Here is a 19,814-nt window from a genome sequence, read left to right as displayed (position 1 = left end):
ATTATAGCAATGGCACCACATGAATCTGTGGTCAGGGCTTCAGTTTTTGATTAATGGTGTATTTTCTCATGAAAAAAAATCTGTTGTCTACAAACTAAACATATTTGAAAAGTAACTAAAGTATCAGTACATTAAATACAAATAAGGTAATTACGTGCAGTTAAATCCCTTTCAGCTTTAAAAACACACACATACCAGTACTTTGTGTATTGACTTGTTGGGTTTATGGGTACACCATTAAAGTCACCACTGACTGAAAACTCTTTACCTCTCCTCTTCTCCTTCCAGCAGCTTGCGGTAAGCATTTATCTCCATGTCTAGAGCAAATTTCACATCTAGCAATTCCTGATATTCAGTCAGCTGCTGCTGTATATGGTCCCTCAGTGCTGCTATTTCACTCTCCTTATGGTCCAGCAGTCGGCGGTATTTGTCACGGTCACTGGATACTAAATCCTCCAATTCACGTATGCGGTCCTCTGCTGCATTCAGCTGAAATGAACATATTATAAAAGTCAGAAACTGTATATTCAGCAGCAGAACTGCCTATAAATACCAAAGAAAAACTGAGCAATGTTAAAATATAACCTCATTTACTATTAGATAATATATATATAAGCCCCATAAAACAAACTAACAATAATAAATGAGAATAAGAACAGCATAAAAAACAAAAGCGTGTTCTTTCCTGGGCTGTACCTGTTTCTGAAGACCGGTCAGCTGGTAACTGAGAGTCTCCATCCTCATTCGTGCCTCAGACAGCTCCTCACGAGCTACGTCTGCAGCCTGGTCATTGTAATCCGAAGAACGCTTGATGTTGTCCAACTGCAATGAGTAAAGAGATATCTAACCACACGGAAACCTCTACAAGAAGAAAGGTTTTAGCTCTTACTTACTGCTGTAAACACAAGAGTTGTATATAAACATCATACATGCTTTGAAATCTACATTTTGCCTTTTGCATAGGATTCCTTTTCACCAGTGGTTTTCCAGATGGATACATTTGTGTGGGTGCAGAGGTAATGTAACAAACAATATGTATAATGTAAAAAAAACAAAAATAATACCTTTGCCTGGTATGTCAGCTCCAGCTCTTCTCTGTACATATTAACTTGTTCATCATGCTGTTTCCTCAGCTCATCCAGAGCCTGTGCCAGTTTGGACTCATAGTCATACTTTTGGCCTTTGTCTACTTCTACTAAACTGCGCTCATGACGCTTCCTGGTCTCTCGGAATTCCTGCAGATAGTAACATGAAATTACGATACAGGAATGGCCCCTGATGGTCTATAACCATTGCATGTAGTAACAGGAAAGGTGTAGAAATGGTCCCACCTCCTCGTGTACATTCTTCCTGAACTCCAGCTCCTCCCTCAGACTCTGGCAGCGATTCTCAGAGTCAATACGCATCAAAGTCTCCTTTTCCAGTTGCTTCTTAGCAACAGCATGAGAATCTTCAGCCTGTTAAAGCACCATACTTAGTCCATTCACGTGCAATACATTTTACAGGAGTAATGTAACATTTACCCAACACTGTACAAGTGACTGTATAAACTGTGAGCATGTTTTTATTTAGCCAATGTGTATACATTTCAATTAGATTGACCTTTTAAATAACCTGCCGATAAGCAAGCTTGCAATATTCCAAAAGAGCCCTATGGTTACAAGCATTTCTTCAGTGAGTGAATTAATACTGTACTACCTGCTTTAACCCACGTAACAAGTGTGTGAGCGACTAATCATGATCTATATTGTTTATGAGTGCCTTATTAGAAATGTATTGGGTCTTTGGGTTCACATTGATATATTCACTCTAGTTATTGTGATATTTCCAGGATGATTAAAACATAGTATAGCTTCCTTGTAAATTTATAGTTATTAATGTTTATTGATTTTCTAATTGGGCTGAGAATTTATTAAAATATTTGATATATCAGTCTGTCAATTTTATCGATGTATTTGGGGTTCCCAAACTCCCCTACTAAGGGCAGCAGACAAACATATAGGGGGAGATTCTAATGGCCATTTTGATTAGAATAGGTCACGTCCAGCACTAAAATATGAGATATGGTAAGAACTTACCCTTGTTATCTCTATTTCTACGAAGTCCATAGGGTTCCACAGGATACCTTGGGTATAGGTGTGACGTCAGTCGCAGGGCACCAAAGAGTTAAGCTTTCAGCCTCCCAGGATGCACTAGGTCCCCTCCCATACCCCGCCCCCGGGCCAAGGCACCTCAGTTAGTTACCAAGCCATAGGCCGGAGGAGGAGAAGGAAGAGAGAGAACAAAGATCTGGACACATACAAGAATCACATTCTCACCAGAGGGAGACGGAAAACCGGTGACCAGAGCAAAGCCCATCTGCAGCACAGGTGCGACAGGGCGGGAGTCCTGTGGAACCCTATGGACTTCGTAGAAATAGAGATAACAAGGGTAAGTTCTTACCATATCTCATATTTTCTACTTCAGGGTCCATAGGGTATCCACAGGATACCTTGGGGATGTCCCAAAGCAGTATCCTTTAAGGGTGGGGACGCTCCTGTGCAGAAAGGAGAATCCGCCGCCCGAAGGAAGCATCCTGAGAGGCGAAGGTGTCAAACCTGTAATACCTCACGAAGGTATGGACAGAAGACCACGTAGCAGCCTTGCAGATCTGAACTGCCGAGGCACCACGTCGAGCTGCCCACGAAGGACCCACAGACCTAGTGGAATGAGCCTTCAGAGAAGGAGGGACCGGTAGGCCTTCATGAAGATAAGCTTCAGAAATAGCCATACGGATCCAGGCTGCCAAAGTTTGCTTTGAAGCAGGCCAACCCTTTTTACAGAAGCCATAGAGGACAACAAAGCGTCCGACTTCCTAAACAAAGAAGTGCGGTCAACATAAGTCCTTAAGGCCCGCACAACATCCAAAGAGGCCTCACCCACGGAAAGACCCGGTGAGTTAAAGGCCGGAACAACTATTTCCTCGTTAACATGAAACTGGGAAACAACTTTGGGAAGAAACTCGGGCCGAGTGCGGAGCACTGCCCTGTTCCCATGAAAAACCAAGAAAGGGGGTCTACAAGAAAGAGCCCCTAACTCAGAAACACGTCTGGCTGAAGCAACGGCCAGAAGGAAAACAGTCTTAGCTGTTAGCCATTTAATATCCACTGAGCCCAGTGGTTCAAACGGCGGTCCTTGGAGAGCCCTCAGGACCACAGCCAAATCCCAAGGCGCCACAGGTGGAACAAAGGGCGGCTGAATACGGAGAACACCTTGCATAAAGGTGCGCACATCCGGGATTGTAGCAATCCTACGGTGAAACCAGACAGACAGGACCGAAACCTGTACCTTCAAAGAAGCAAGGCGAAGCCCATGATCTAGTCCCGCTTGCAGGAAGGCGAGAATCCGAGACAGACGAAACTCCCGCGGTGCATAACCTCTCGGTCGACACCACTGGAAGAACGTATGCCACACGCGATGGTATATCCTCGCGGAAGACGGTTTCCGAGCTCGTAACATGGTACGCACCACAGAGCTGGCAAACCCCCAGGACCTCAGCATGGCCGTCTCAACAGCCACGCCGCCAAAGACAGCCGAGTCAGGTCCGGGTGAAGACAAGGACCCTGAGACAGAAGGTCCGGTCGTAGCGGCAACCGCAGAGGACTGTCCACGGACAGACCCTGAAGGTCTGAGAACCAGTGCCGTCTGGGCCACGCGGGAGCTATCAACAGGAGCGTCCCTCCTTCCTGTTTGAATTTCCGGATTACCCGTGGAAGAAGGGAGACCGGAGGGAACAGGTATGCGAACCTGAACGTCCACAGCATCCACCAGAGACGCCCCTTCGTCTCTTGTGCGAGACCCGTACACCGGCAACTTGTTGTTGTGCCGGGACGCCATGAGGTCGATTTCTGGAAGACCCCACCTGTCCACCAGTAGTTGAAAAACGTCCGGGTGCAGGGACCATTCCCCTGGATGAACGTCCTGGCGACTTAGAAAGTCCGCCTCCCAATTTAGCACTCCCGGGATGAAGACCGCTGATATGGCCGGAAGATTGCGCTCCGCCCAAACCAGGATCCGAGAGACCTCTACGAGAGCCGCCCGACTGCGAGTTCCTCCTTGCCTGTTTATGTAGGCCACGGTGGTAGCATTGTCCGACTGGACCTGCACCGGGTGACCCTGGAGAAACCGCTGTGCCTGCAGGAGAGCATTGAAGACCGCACGGAGTTCCAAGATATTTATTGGAAGCTCCGCTTCTGTCGGTGTCCACCTGCCCTGGAACAAGTGTGGACCCGAAACTGCTCCCCAGCCCCGAAGACTGGCGTCCGTTGTCAACAGGACCCAATTTGGAACCCAGAACGGACGTCCCTTGTTGAGGTGGGTCGTCTTTAACCACCACGCAAGGGACAGGCGAACCTCCGGGGTGAGCACAATCGTCTGGAACTTCAGAGACTGAGGCAGCCCGTTCCACTTGGACAGGATCAGGTGCTGCAGAGGTCTAGAGTGAAACTGGGCGTATTCCACCATGTCGAACACAGACACCATGGAGCCCAGTAACCTCATCGCCGAGTGTAAGGACACCCGGCGGCTGTGCAGACAACTGCGCACCCTTGACTGTAAAGCAGAGATCTTGTCCTCCGTCACGAAGATCCTTTGCTGTCCCGAGTCCAATAAGGCTCCAAGATGCAGAATCCTCCGAGACGGGATTAGAGTGGACTTCTGCCAGTTGATTAGCCAGCCGTGCCGTTGCAGCAGTGCAATGGTCAGGTCCAAGTGGTGTAACAGGAGCTCTGGAGATCCTGCCACCAATAACAGGTCGTCCAAGTACGGCAACATGCGGACTCCTTGCAGCCGCAGAGAAGCCGCCATGACCGCCATAGCGTCCTGTATGTCCAATGACACCATGTAGTCCCCAGGTTCCAGCGCCAGAATGATGGACCGTAGGGTCTCCATCCGAAACTTCGGGACCCGCAAAGACTTGTTGAGTGCTTTGAGGTTGAGAATCGGACGATATGACCCATTGGGTTTCTGTACCAAAAATAGATTTGAATAGAAACCCTGGCCCCTCTGGGAGAATGGAACAGGCACTATAACTCCAGCCTGGAGCATAGTGTGCAATACCTTCCGCAGCTCCGTAGCCTTGTTCCGGTCTGATGGTAGACCCGTGGTGAAGAATCGAGCCGGGGGTCTGTGCCGGAAGGAGAGGGCGTACCCGTGAGAGACCACCTCCAGAATCCAAGTGTCTGTCGTAGTGAACGACCAACACCGGGAGAACTGCAGCAGGCGGCCTCCCACCCTGGGATCCCCCAAGGGGAGACCCGGACCGTCAGGCCGCAGGCTTGTCATCTGGCTTGGGGGCCGGACGTCTGGTACTCCATGCCTGTTTCCGGGGCTTGACCGATTTCTTAGGGCCAGCCTGTCGAGGAAACGACTGTGGTTTGGGCCTGCCCTGGGCCCTAGATGACCGAAAGGACGATGGTCCAGAACCAGAAGGAGCAGCGGCCGACGGGAGACAAGCAGATTTGGCTGCCGCCAGCGTGGCCACAATCTTATCCAGATCCGGACCGAAGAGAACTTCTTCGGTAAACGGCAACGCTTCCAGACCTTTCTTGGATCTGCGTCCGCCTTCCAGGATCGCAGCCACAAGGTGCGACGAGCAGCTACCGCTGCTGAAGAAATTCTAGACACCAGAGTACTAATGTCTAGAGCCGCCTCGTTGATGTAGGTGGCCGAATCACGGAGATTGCCAATCAACTCCGCTTGTTCGGCCGGACAGTCGGATTCAAAAGAAGCCTCTAATGAATCCGCCCAGCGCTCCATCGCTCTGGCAACCCAGCAAATGGCCATAGCCGGCCGTGCTGCCCCCCCTGCAAGGGAATAAGCGGACTTCAGGCAGATTTCTACCTTGCGGTCCGTAGCATCCTTAAGGGAGGACATGGATGGCATCGGCAATGTGGCACTACGGACAAGACGGGTCACGTGAGAATCCACCTGTGGAGGGGATTCACACTTAGCAAAATAATTATCCGCGAACGGATAAGCCACCGCCAGGCGTCTCTGCGGCTGGTATCTTTTGCCAGGTTGTTTCCACGCCTCCTCTAAATGGTCCACCAACTGACCCGAAAGAGGAAAGACTGTGGCATCGCCCTTCACATCTTTGAAAAAGGCATACTTAGATTTAGCCGCTGGGGGAACTTCGTCCTCAATCACCAAGGCTGTGCGGACCGCCCGAATAAGTCCAGGAATATATACTTTGGACTTAGCATCAGCGTCCTTAGTATGGAAAGGTTCCTGATCGTAAGGATCCAGAATCTTCCCATCATCAGACGTCCCTTCGTCATCCTCATAAGGAGCGGACAGAGACGCCACCGGCCTTTTATGAGGCCGCATCACAGACTCCCCTTGCAACACATCCGACAAGTGCTGTAAAGAACTCGTCAGGGAGTTAACCCACGCTGGCTCCTGAGAACCCGGGAGCGGGGAAATAGGGAGACTGTGGGGTACCACCAATTGTCGTGGGAACCCCTGCATGGGTGACGACACCACAGACTGCTGGGACAAACCCATCGGAGTAAACGCGGGCTGCGGAGCTAACTGGCCCACTAAAGCTGTTAACGCCTGAGCGAAACAAGCCCAGGGCGGCTCCTGTACCGGTGCTGTAACCGTAATAGGCCGCGCCATGGACAAACACTGCCGGCAAAGGCCCTCCGCGCTACCCTCCCCCTCCGCTAACGGTACTTTGCACGTGGTACACTGTAGCCGGAGGGGAAAATCACTTTCAGACATGATGGCACCACGTATGTGACCTCTCTCACCAATTAAGTATTAAATAGGCGAGAGACCACCCTGCAGCACCGCACCGCAAGGGCTTTAGCAGAAAGAACAGGGACAGTAATAAAGCTGACAGTTTAGAGAAGAATAGTTACAGGCAGCGCTAGCACAGTCACATACAATGCAGAGAAATAACAATTCCTGCACTAACAGCGCTGATCACTCAACTACACAGACACAGGGCCTGGTAGGACACAGCGCTGCATACACAGACCTGAGCCACGGCGGAGGAGAGGTATGCGGGGGGACCCAGACCACGATGCTTCCTTCCAGACTTCCAGCAGCGTTCACCATGCGTTGCAGAGAAGATGGCCGCCGAGGAGCAGAGAGAAGCTGGCCTGGGGGAGGAGCGCTGACACAGGACCAGTCAGCACAGTGCAGAGAGGGCTGTGTGCAGCGGGGGAGGCGCCGGCTGTGAGACAGGGAAGGCGCGCTCCCCTGGCATGCATTTAACCCCTGGGACGCCGCAGCGCTACCGCTCTGCTGCGGTCCGCTGTCACAGGGGGTAGTGGAAGCGCAGGTTGGTTGTCTGGCTCCACGCTGCAGCCAGTCCCCAGGGAGCCCCCTGCCTGGGGACTTAGGACCATGTGATCAGCGGGGACCCACCGCGGGACCCCGCTGCTTACCTCTGTCCCCCTTGAATCCGGCCATGGTCCGGAGCATCTGGGGTCACCGCTAGCTGTGACCCCAGACGCCCACCAGCATCCCCGGATCAGTACCGGCGTTCTGGTACCGGCGGGGTGTAGGGAAGACAGCATGGACGTCAGGACTGACTGTCCATGCTGTTCATCCAGATGTGCAGCCACAGCTGCATGAAGAAAAAGCTTCAGGGGCTCTTCTAGCCCCCACTCCAACAGGTGCACCCGACTCCGGCCCGGCACCAAACTAAAACTGAGGTGCCTTGGCCCGGGGGCGGGGTATAGGAGGGGACCTAGTGCATCCTGGGAGGCTGAAAGCTTAACTCTTTGGTGCCCTGCGACTGACGTCACACCTATACCCAAGGTATCCTGTGGATACCCTATGGACCCTGAAGTAGAAAGATATTATATCGAAGAGTCACATGAATCCTTAGTGAACATATTAGTTGAGTAGCCATTCAGTGAGCAATCTTCAAGGTCACTTAGATCTCTCAAATTATTTTAAAACATGTAAAATAATTTAACCCATTGGTGCATCAAGAAGTAAATTCATACAATGTCACGCAAGGTCTCACAGCTTACATGGCAAACACCCCATGTACAAGCAATTACGGCCGTTATTGGCGAATATAATCTCCATAAGAGTACCGACAACAGGGCACATAGGTATCCGTTTAAACAGAGGTCGAAAATTTAGCATTGGGTTTGTGAATGATCAGTAGCTGTAGAAATAAGATCAAAAATGGCAAAACGGGTGGCTGAATGTAAATAGTAAGTTACTTGGATAGGGGACGCAATATTAAAATAATCCTGGTGACTGCAACATACACAATGTGGTCTGCTCATATGGGGCAAAACACACATGCCACCTTCACTTAGCAGTTTAGTAATTATAATAACAGCTTTCATTTATCAGTTTCTCTTAAAGACTTATGCCCTATGCTGGGCATCTCCTCCATACAGACTAGCATGGAAGAAGCTTCCAAAAACAGTCCTCTACGAAAACACCCAGATACATTTGGTAAATTCAAGAGTGGTGCACAAGCTAACTGTCCCCACAATGTAGTATGCCTATGCAAACATTGCTGCATAGTAATGGTACACCAACATACTGCCAATAAGTGACTTCATCACTCCCTTACTTCAATACAAAGCTAAACACTTATTATAGGATTACATTTATTAACTTTAAGCCAATAACCACCATAAAATCACAAGATCACCAAGAAGCAGCTCATACATATGTATTCCAACCCCAGAAGGCCGCCCATGCAAAACCTTAGTAAGATGCAGGGAGACACCAATTCAAAGCTTAATCCTTTTGCTGAATACTTCGGCCTGCGGGTGGAACAGCGGGATAGTGCCCTGAAATCGGGATGGTTGGGAGAACTGCATCTTCTATATTCGACCGCACTGGTCGAGCGCTTTAAGAGCCGCCCCTGCACTTATTAGAGGTTAACAGAAAAAAATATATAGCAATAAAGAGTAGGGATATGGGTTTCTTTTAGCAATGTTGGTTAGGCTGAGACACAATAACATACCGTTAAAAAAAAAATAATTAGTCTCATGGAGAAAAAAATAAAATAAAAGTACACATTAGGAATCTTATTTTTTCTTATATATCATGAGCAGTCTTACAGATTGTACTGCTGTAAAACATTAAAAACAGGATTTTGGTACTTACCGATAAATCCCTTTCTCCGATTCCACAGGGGACACTGGAGTTCAAGACAGTGGGGTATAGACGGTGGTAGAGTAGAGCCTGGCACTTTAAAAAAAATCTAGAAGTGCGACTGGCTCCTCCCCCTCTATGCCCCATCAGCCCCAGTTTAAGAACTGAGCCCGAGAGGAGACGGAGGACAACAGGAAAACAAGGAGAAGGAGAAGACCACAGAACGAAACAAGACCGACTGAAGGAGAACAGAGGAAACCACTGCAGGGAATTATGCAGTCACACAACCATAGAAGGAACCAAACAACTGGCAGGTACGCAGCGCTGGGCGGGCGTCCAGTGTCCCCTGTGGAATCGGAGAAAGGGATTTATCGGTAAGTACCAAAATCCTGTTTTCTCCTTCATCCACTAGGGGACACTGGAGTTCAAGACAGTGGGGACGTCCCAAAGCCAACCTCCTGGGTGGGAAGCGCGGAGAACATGCCGACCCTTTGGCCAACAGAAACAGGGACCGCCAAGAACCAGAGGTTCAATGGAAGACAAGAGCGGAGGATCAAGTGTAGTGAGCCAGGAGACAATCAGAACTCCAAGCGGAACAGACACAGAACTTCCACAACTTACAGCGTAAATAGAATGGAATAAGTGGCTAGCGAGAAAACACCCTCAGGTGAAAAGCATCAGAACCCTGTAAACTCAGCTGAAAACAGACCAAACCAGACTATTGGGAGCAGAGAGCTCCAACCAGAATCCATATGAGAAGGGCAGTAACCCGAGAACAAAATTCGAGAAAACCGTACCAGATTCGGAAACAGGAAACTGCAGCTGTCGCAGATAGCAGAATACCAGCACTGTTGGACAAAATCATATAGATACAAGTATAACGATACCAATCTACAGAAACAGTGCTGATCCTGTCCACAGACTCCTAACAAAGAGATTTGCAGGGAGGTAAAAGTCAAGGCCGAACAGTCACCATCAACCATTCTGGAGGTCCAACTACTACAAAGTTGTAAACCAGCAGAAGGAAAAGACCATGAGTGGAGATCACACTGGGGACGAAGCAGAGGCAGCATCTAGAGGATTGAGATTACAATACCTTCAGAGGATCAGACAGCAGAACCCCACTCCGAAAACAGAGTAGAAAACAGTGACTGAACACCTGCAGCTGAAAAGAAAATCACAGCCATAAACTCCAAAACAACAGACAATTCCCAACATGATAGAAGTGCGTAGACAGTACCAACTGCTGGCCTGAACATATTCTGAAACACACAGGATACCCTAGCAGTTAAAGAGCACGTATGCAACAGCCACCCAGGGAGAGCTACCAATATAGGGAAGCATTCCATACAGCAAGGCTAGAGCACTAGGACAACCCTGAAAGTACCAGTCAGGTACCAGTCAACAGATTCTAGTAGAATAGTGTCACTAATCTCAATGTTAAAACTATGCACCAGGGAAGCTCTAAAATGTAGAGCCAACTGATTAACAGAGCGGATGGCTGCTAGGACCACCACTAGGGTGCATAAGGGAGAATAACGGCTATGCCATGTCAGGTTGGGCATTAGTGGGGTAAGCCCGCTTACCTATGAGCGTCCAAAAGCCCTCTGGACGCTATGTAGAATGTCACTGACCTTTTCCATCTCACAGCAACCTGCCCCATCAGGTATAGGGAGTAGCTTCAGTGGGCTAAGACCCTATGCTCTACAGCACGGACTTCAGCCTGGAGATGTTGAGGTAGAAAACACTGTATAAACTAGCAAAATGTTAGTGGAGACAAGAAGGTTGTACAACAGTACTCTGCACCTGAGCTGGTTATATTAGGGATGTGTATCCATATAGAAACTTTTCATAAAACAGAAAACGGTCTGCTCGTGTAAATATCAGTACATTAACACTTATAAAGGTGAAGTGTGTATTACGCCCACAAATCTAATACAATCCAGGCCTAACCCTGCCTATATCAGCGGGTGGCCCTAGGCCTTCATTTAATTTAACAAATGAAGCCCTGAGGATGGAATAGAACCTGGATGCTCTATGTACAGATAGAGTGTACCTAGGGGCCCTTTAGACACTCATGTATTAAAATATGTGACAAGACAATAATATGGAGTACCGGAATCTATACGGAGAAGGGTACCTGTACATAGAGTGCGTTCGTTATCCCCAGAAAAGAAGGGATATATCTGTAGTGATAACCCCCATAGGGTTAAAAACCAGGTTTTTCCAATTATTAGAAAATATTCATACAAGGAATGGGAATATATCAGTATATATACACACACATACACACAGACAACATAGTTGCATGAGAAGGCAATCTCTTTGAAAGGAAGAGTAGTGCCTACACAGCAAGTTTACTTGTCAGACTCCTGCACAGGGAGATCAGCATGCCATATCTATACATGTCCTGCCTCAGGAGATCAGCATGCTACATATATACATATATATATATATATATATATATATATATATATATATATATATATACACACACATATATACGCACACACATACATATATTATACACACATATACATACATAACACAAATATCCCGCCTTCTTAGTGTCTTATAAGTTTGCTACCAAGTGCAAAGTTGAAAATAATCATAGATCACCCTAAAGGGGGGCGTCATAGATAGGGACTGACAAGAACAGAACTATAACCCCAGGAGGATTAAAGTACATATGATTAAATAATCACCAGTTATTTATATGGTGACAAGTTGGCCACTCACATTTGGAGTAAACCAGAGTGCCACAGGGAGAGTATACAAACTCCACACTGATGTGGGAACCGAACCCACAACCTCCGCGCTGGGAGGCGGGAACACCAACCACCACACCATCTGAGCTAATATATATATATATATATATATATATATATATATATATATATATATACACACACACACACACACACACACATGTACATACAAGAAGGCCCCAGTTATGTATAGGGTTCATAACAGAAGCAATGCCTTAGGGAATTGCGACTATCATTATGTAAGCTGCAGAACTTGACTCTAGTCTATAGAGCCACCATTAATATATATATGGATAAAGCTGACAGCTATTGGTAATCCCAGGCGGCTTCCCATCTGTGGAATATAGGTATATACCCACATACAAAACCCTAGGGACAGATGGTGTAAAGCGGAGTTATTGTATTAACTACCGCATCACGAGAGACCAGCCTCCAATCGCAAACCTCTCTTATAAAATATGCTATGTACCAGACATAAAACTGATAACAGATCCTACCTCTACCTTTATGGTAAGGATAAGAAGCGATAGATATTTATCTCCAAACATGCATACCTACATACAAGATTAGTAGGTGACGATAATAATTTGAAAATAGAACATGAGCAATAGTAGAGCTATGGAAGGAATTGAGCCACAAGACAAAATTCACTCCAGACATGTATATATTTTAAAGCAGGGCTTAGTATAAAATACAAATACATACATGTGGCTTACCTCCACGCAGGGGAACTGCTCATGTGCCGCCTGTGGTCGTCATTCTGCTACGGCATAGGAAGCAGGATATTTTAGCAGCGTGCTATCCCAGACTATCCTGGGACCCTTCTGTTACTGGTTACTTACTTTAAAAGCGGGAATCAAAAAGACAACCTCCATGCTGTGAGGCAGCAATGCCAACCCCCACACCGGCAGTAACTAACTTCCTCTTGTATGTGCTGCTGAATGGAGCACCTAAAATATAATCTATATAGATGCACATATGCATACCTTCTAAGGTAAACACAGAAGGCTGGTGAGAACTAGAAGTTTTTAAAAACCAGCCTATAAGTTAGTATATGTGCTGCCACATATATGTATGGGAAGAGTACTGCCCCTCTATAAGGTGAGCCATAACCTGGGTATGGGACGCAATAATCTGCTAACCCTGGGTTAAGGGTATGCTATAACCATAAATTCTGGCAGCAGCACCAGAACAGTGACTAAGGTGAGCCAATGTAAAACAATGTTCATTTAGGCAGGGTAGCTAGTGCACCCTGAGGTAGCCTTCACAAGCAATTAGATTAAGCTATGCAACCTTTGTATAGAACCAAGGGGAAGCCTGACAGGGGGTAATACCAGTCATTTACTTTCATAACCGCATAATGCGGTGTTATGCTAGCAACCAGCTATCTACTATAGCTAGCACTACTCCTGTCAAACAGTGACAGGCATCCCCTACCTTTTGCGCTTCAGCATTCCCAGCGTAGGAGGGGGAGGGTGGCGCGTAGGAGACCCACGCTAATAATCCCTGCTGTTAGGGCAGCCCGAAAGAGGGAAAACGGGAGGCAGCTGCTGGAGTGTGGGAGGAAACCGGAGTACCCGTAGGAAACCCACGCAAGTACAGGGAGAACATACAAACTCCACACAGTTAGGGCCGTAGCGGGAACTGAACCCATAACCTCAGTGCTGTGAGGCAGTAACGCTAACCATTACACTTAATGTGCTTTCCCTCATGCAGGCGGCTGTCTGCACAGCACTCCGTCTGGGTGCCTCTTCGCGGGGGAACTAATGCAGAGAATGTCTGCGCTGCTGCGCTAACAGGAAAACACCCCCAAAAGCAGGCTGCTACACGTTAGTACTTCAGCGGCGGCATGGCTTCCTCCACTAAGTGCCCGTCCAGGGGCTGTGGGATGACACCGCTCCGTCTGTCAGCCCAGCCACTAAAAAGCATAGGGTCGCGGCGTCTCCTCCTTTGTATATTAGAGGAGAGCTGCTGGTTAGTTATAACATTAAAGCCCTTTTGCTATAGAGCTAATCTATCTGCTGAAGCGAGCACTGGTAGAACCGCGCTGCTCTCAGATGAGGGAGAGCACGGGCCAGACTATAGATGGCGCCGCTAACATGCATGACGCGCTTTTTCCATAATACCGGCTTTTATATATATGCGCGCCAAGGACCGCGCTGCTTGTCAGCGCTGCACTGCCTCCTGTAGAGGGACTCGTCTGGCTTCCGAAGCCGGCACCTTACACTGCTTGTGCAGATGGCGGGACCTCGCCTGTCAGCGCTGTACTGTTTAATGAGCAGCAGTGCGGCGTTTATCATTACTGTGTGATCTACTCACCCAGCATTACAACTCCTATATAGAGGAGGGAGGAGCAGGTGTCCTCAGTGACCGCCGCGGCATCACCGCGCTTTTGATGTTGCAGGGGCCGCGCTCCATCCCCTCCTTCAATTAAGAGGGTGATGGCTAGGAATAAGCCAGAGACCCTGACGCTGACTGTTGAGTGCAGCGGCGGGTCTCGTCAGCAGCTCCGACACCACCACGTGGCAGGTTGGAAGGAGCTGTGTATGACAAGAGCGCAGCACGCGCTGTCCCTAAGCCCAGCGTTTTGGCCCACCGCTCCAGCTAGTCAGGAGTGGTGGGATATACTTACAAACTGCTGCGGCCGGGTTGCTGGGCTGGGGGGCAAATGAGGAAACCCGGACACGAACCGGTTTCAGTTGTGTCGGGTCCTCATGGAGTCTGATGACTCTGTTTAAAGTCCCCCCTCAGGGTCACCGGACACAGGCTGCAGTAGCCGTGTGGTGCCCTCCCGGCGGCTCCCACGTAGCAGGCAGACTGCCACAGTAAACAGTCTGCCTGTCCTCAATGCTTTAAATAAAAAGCTCTAAAAAAATAAAATAAAATAAATTATACTCAAAAAAGGCTGGAGACAGCCTGATGTGCTTCCGGGTCTCTCGGGCACATTCTAAAAACTGGGGCTGATGGGGCATAGAGGGGGAGGAGCCAGTCACACTTCTAGATTTTTTTTAAAGTGCCAGGCTCTACTCTACCACCGTCTATACCCCACTGTCTTGAACTCCAGTGTCCCCTAGTGGATGAAGGAGAAACATACATAAACTTAGGAAGGTCTCCTGTATTAGAAACTATTATGGCAGGCAATGATACGGGCAGCAATGATTATATATAACAGCAGTATCACAACATACCTTAGCAAGCTGAGCTCGTAGATCAGCCAGTTCACCTTCCAGATTTCGCTTCTGATCAAGGGCTGCACTCAGTTCTGCCTCACTCCGGAAATGCAAGGCCTCTAGGTCCTTATTGCGTTGTTGTGCATGAAGCAGATCAGCATCTTTCTTTTTGTAGCTGGGGAAACAAATGCGTTAAGACAGGGGGAAGGAAACACAGAGAGCACGCAATTGGGACAAAAATACAATGGGGGGGGGGGGGAATTCAATTCAGCGCGATGATCAATAGCCGCAGGAGGGAGCTCCCGCAGCGGAATGGGTATGATATTCATCACTAAATCCTGCACGTGTCCCGAGATTGATGCAGAGAGTGAGGCTGAGTAAACTAGAACAAAACAATTCCTGCTTTGTTCATTCTGCTAAATAAAGGTTTTATCAGAATATCACTTTTAGCGGAATTAGATTCTATCCTAAGCAGTGTCTATTACTGAGATTTGTTGCAGCCATTTTCTGTAGAAAGACAGAAACCTCACCTACTGTGGCTTCTGCATTGCAGTCTTATTTGTTTGTGGTAACTGATTACCAAGAGGTAAGTTAGATTATCTATTCTATGAGGAAAGTGCCAGTAAGGCAAAACACCCCACTTTGTCCACTGGAAGACATCATACAAAAAACCATAATAATGACTCCAGTTCATGACCAACTGGGACAAAATTTGCTGTTACAAATAAATAGCCTGAGGTATATCATCTTTACAGTGGCATCTACAAAGTTTGAGCAACCACCGTCATGGTAATGACAAATGCATTCTCCCACTCTAATGCATGGGATTAGATGCGTTATGCGGCTTCTCCTGTGCTATGTTCCAGGCAGACTGCAGTTAAGGTGCGCCCGGCACTTGCGACCAGCCTCAAAGCCCTACTTTACATGGATTTCTGCTTACACCTCAGGAGGATACAAACAGAAATTCATAATAGCTCCCAGTCACTTTAGACATGACCTATAAACAAATGAATCACCCCAATGTCATGTTTGTATAACCAGCTTTGCTGCTTCAGTGTTCTCCCCAGGCTGTTTTCTGCGGGTGCATCGCCCGGCAGAAACAGCCTGCCGCCCTACACTTTTCCCCGCCAACCTCTGCTGTGGAACGCTGGCCTCTGAAGTGACCGGAGACTAAAGAAGCCTCCGATCGCTTCAGAGGCAAGCGTTCCCAGTGATGCACTGCGCGGGTGACGTTATGGCGTCACCCGCAACGTGAGGGGACTGCCCCGCGCGCCTGCTGGATCTAATTAAATCCAGTCAGTGCGAGGCAGCAGCCAGCAAATGAAAGTAAATGCTGGGCTGGGGCCAGGACCAGTCTGGGGGCACTGCAGAAGGGACACTATTAAACCTGTGGGCACTGCATAAGGGGCCAGTCTGGGGGCATTATTTAAGCCTGAGGGCACTACATAAGGGACCAGTCTGGGGGCTCTACTTCAGCCAGGTGGCAATGCATAAGGGCAAAGTTAAACTACAAGGGCCAATGCATAGGGGAAAACTACAGGGGGCACTGCATAATGGGCACTATTGACTGAGAGCCAGTGAGGGAGCAGCCTGAGACCTGTCAAGCTGGATTGGTAAGGGAGATACCCCTTTTCCCAGCCCGCATAATTGCGAAGGCCCCCCACCCGGCTACTTTTGGATGCCACCCGGCTGGAAAAAATTTCTGGAGAGAACACTGGGGGTTTAGGTTAGGGATTATGATTAGGCACTAAGGCGGGAGGGATAGATCCGGGGGAAGGGGTAGCGGTAGGGAACTTGCTTTTTAGTGTCGGCATTCTGACAGCCGGGATCCCATACCCAACATATATATATATATATACGCACACACACACTGTTATTTATTTATTTTTTATTTAGCTTTTTCCAATCCTGGAAGAACATTTTCTAATGGACACATGTACAGTTGTATTATTCCTTATTCATTGTTTTAACTACAGAGTGTAGGTTGACAGGTGCATATAAAAAGAACAAAAGAAAGCCCGTCACTGTATATATTGATGATAAAGCAGGAGAAATAAGTATGGACTGTCTGCAGTGGTAAGGTAACACAGGATTTCATGGTCATTTACATATATGACAAATACACAATAGGATTCTAATGCGCAAATTCTGACCATTTTACTCCCGTATTTAACCTGAATCCCCCATCAAGACATTTTTGCTGACCTTTGAATATTTCCCTGTGCAATATATATTCACTTATAAAGACATGAAAATAAGAATAGTGATTACAGACAGTTTGTAGCTATACAACCATATTAATGGGGATGTTCTACAAGACAAGATAGAATAAAATAAACATAACACTAATTGAAATTATCTTCAAATAAGATGTAAGGTATCTGATTGTCATACATCACATATAACAGTCTGCTGGTAACCACATGACATGTGACAAACCAGTACTGTGACCTCACAATGGCCTATTGTTGCACACATGCTCTCCTACTTAAGATGATACATAGTCTACAGAGACTCATAACCTAATGGTAGGCTGAACCTAAAGGTATTTATAACCGAAGGAGATGCATACTTAAGGCTATTCTTCATTTTAAAGCGTGACAATTTCTACGATTGTTGGCGGACAGGAAGACACAACGCTGCTGCTGGAAACCATGCGAGTACAGAAGCGTTGCCTGCTTCTTTGTGTCTTATATCTTTTCTGTGGAGCAGATGTATATGATTGTTGCTATAACTGTCTTGTGACACCTGAGGATAAGGCAAGAATTTGCCAATATGCCCATAACTTGGATAAGATGGATGCAGTTGAATGCCTGAATACAGTAAGAAAAGGATTTCAACCTATGGATGAGCTTCTTCTACCGTATTTACAGATGATCAGAGTTAGAGAGTATCTGTTAAGCCTTAATAAAACTGTCCAGGAGATCCAGCCATCACTTTCTTCAAAAGATTGGACAGCGGCTTTTGAACACAAGATAAGATCTTTGATAGACGGTGTGAAACAAATTGTCTCGCAGAATCCAGCTGAAAACTGTATATCCACCTGCGGTCTTCAAAAAGCGGCACGTGTCTTTAAGTGTGATGAATGCACAGTGGAGGACTGTCAGGTACCTGTGGAGTGTCCACTTGAAGACATCGACGTATTAGAGCTGACAGAGGCAAACATTTATTGCAGCGTGCCCTTTCCCCTTCCTGAGTTCATAACCGTAACATGGAAGTTTGCTAGAAACATCAGGGTGACTGATATGAGCTACTTCACCAGTATTTATACAGGACCAGACCTGCATATTCTAATTGAGCCTACGCGATCATTCCACCAGGGGACATATGCTTGTGAAATAAAGGATGAGGATAACGATGTAATAGCAGAGTCCTTTTATTACCTGAAAGTGACCCGGAGACTAGGAAAGGAAATTGCAGAGCTAGAGAAGATCTTCGATGACGTCCTGCACTCAGACATCACTGTTGAGCCAGAGCAGCCGACACGGGAACACATCAGTATAGTAGATCTGATTAAAAATAAAATATCAACGAGTATCCCAACCTGCATCGCCATCACTGCAGTGATCGCACTGATCTCCTTTTTACTGACTATAATGGTAATATTTGTATTTCGCTATGCAACGAATGTTGAAAAAGAACCTGGCGAAGACTTTGTTTGACCGACACGCTCAAGTTCAGTCATCAACACCTGTTATTACTAGGTTTATCCCACAAAGACTGTTTGCTTTTAACATCCTGGCATAGACTCTCACTAAAAGATCCCCGGGACCTGACTCAGTTCAGGCCACGTTATCTCGCTAGACTGCACCACCAGAAATTCCATCAATCCCGGAAGACACTGCGACCACCTGGCAAGGTGCCACATTCTCTACTAGTGGCTCATATAGCATGGGCTGCCCATCTAGTCTCCTCTGCAATTGGCAGAGTCGAGCCCGCAAGAGACAGACACTCTCCCTCATTCTGCACTGGAGGCAGTATTCACCCTGGAGAGCACTGCGGAAGTTAAGTAAGTGGCTGTATAGTCAGCACCATCGACTGCAGCCTGAAGAAGGAATCAACAAGGGAGCAAGAAGAAGATTGAAGATTTATCACAGGTGGGGCCTCACCAGGACTTTATAATCCACATTTACTGGAGGTGAGGGATGCCCACCTCTAAGCCTGGTATATCCTCCGTATGGTACCCCTTTCCATGCTACTCCACATCATCCTTGAAGCACTGTGATCTAATAAAAGGGATTTTCTTTATACCATTTTCTGTTATTGTTTATTTTGTTACATTATCTTTAATAGCATATATTTATTGGTCAAATATTCACACAGTACCTTGGAATTGAATATTAAGGGGCACATATTAATTGCAGCATTTACAACTAAATTGACAGGCGCAGGTCATCAGGTTTTTTATTATTGTTTTTACCAAAGGGAGCACATGGGACCTCCCCATCTAGATCTGCAGCCACCATTTACAGTGACCGCTGGTGGAACCCCCTGCGTTATTGTTGAATTAAGTACAAATACAGGCCTACTTCTCCTCGGTCAGCAAGTCTGTGCCCGGGGCTTTCGAGTGAGCCTAATATCCCTGCTCCGATCTGCTGCCATCCTGGGGGAGGAGTACCCACCCGACAGCTGCTGTACACCTGGGCCATGCCTGGATCATGGTAGATGCTAGGTATCCATATTTATGTGGAGCATCTATAAAGGTAAGCTTAATGTGGTTATAATTGTTCCTGACAGAAGTTTGTTTCATAAACTGAAA

The 19,814-nt window shown here is 47.4% G+C and overlaps 2 protein-coding genes across 2 annotated transcripts in view; one reads left to right on the top strand and one right to left on the bottom strand.

Annotated features, from left to right (window-relative positions):
- Positions 1-19,814, bottom strand: part of LOC148505413 (lamin-B2.L-like) — a 78,442-nt gene that overhangs the window by 32,564 nt on the left and 26,064 nt on the right. Inside the window, exons 3-7 of the mRNA XM_088448363.1 lie at positions 15,074-15,230; positions 1,332-1,457; positions 1,065-1,235; positions 697-822; positions 269-489 (exon numbers count right to left, since the gene is read on the bottom strand). Coding sequence (XP_088304489.1) covers positions 269-489; positions 697-822; positions 1,065-1,235; positions 1,332-1,457; positions 15,074-15,230 — 801 coding nt within the window. The remainder of the gene's footprint in view (positions 1-268; positions 490-696; positions 823-1,064; positions 1,236-1,331; positions 1,458-15,073; positions 15,231-19,814) is intronic.
- On the top strand, positions 17,710-18,717 carry LOC148505414 (sperm acrosome membrane-associated protein 6-like). Its single transcript, XM_088448224.1, has one exon. It carries the CDS (start codon positions 17,710-17,712, stop codon positions 18,715-18,717), a length of 1,008 nt encoding a protein of 335 aa, XP_088304350.1.

Source organism: Taudactylus pleione, unplaced genomic scaffold (genome assembly GCF_031769625.1).
Source record: "Taudactylus pleione unplaced genomic scaffold, aTauple2 ptg000454l, whole genome shotgun sequence".
NCBI classification, from domain to species: Eukaryota; Metazoa; Chordata; class Amphibia; order Anura; family Myobatrachidae; genus Taudactylus; species Taudactylus pleione.
Note: the sequence above shows the minus strand (reverse complement) of the source record. Positions and strands in the feature narration are given on the sequence as shown.

Excerpts from the sequence above, each read along its gene's own strand:
- LOC148505414 (XM_088448224.1), top strand. The coding sequence starts at position 17,710 with ATGCGAGTACAGAAGCGTTGCCTGCTTCTTTGTGTCTTATATCTTTTC.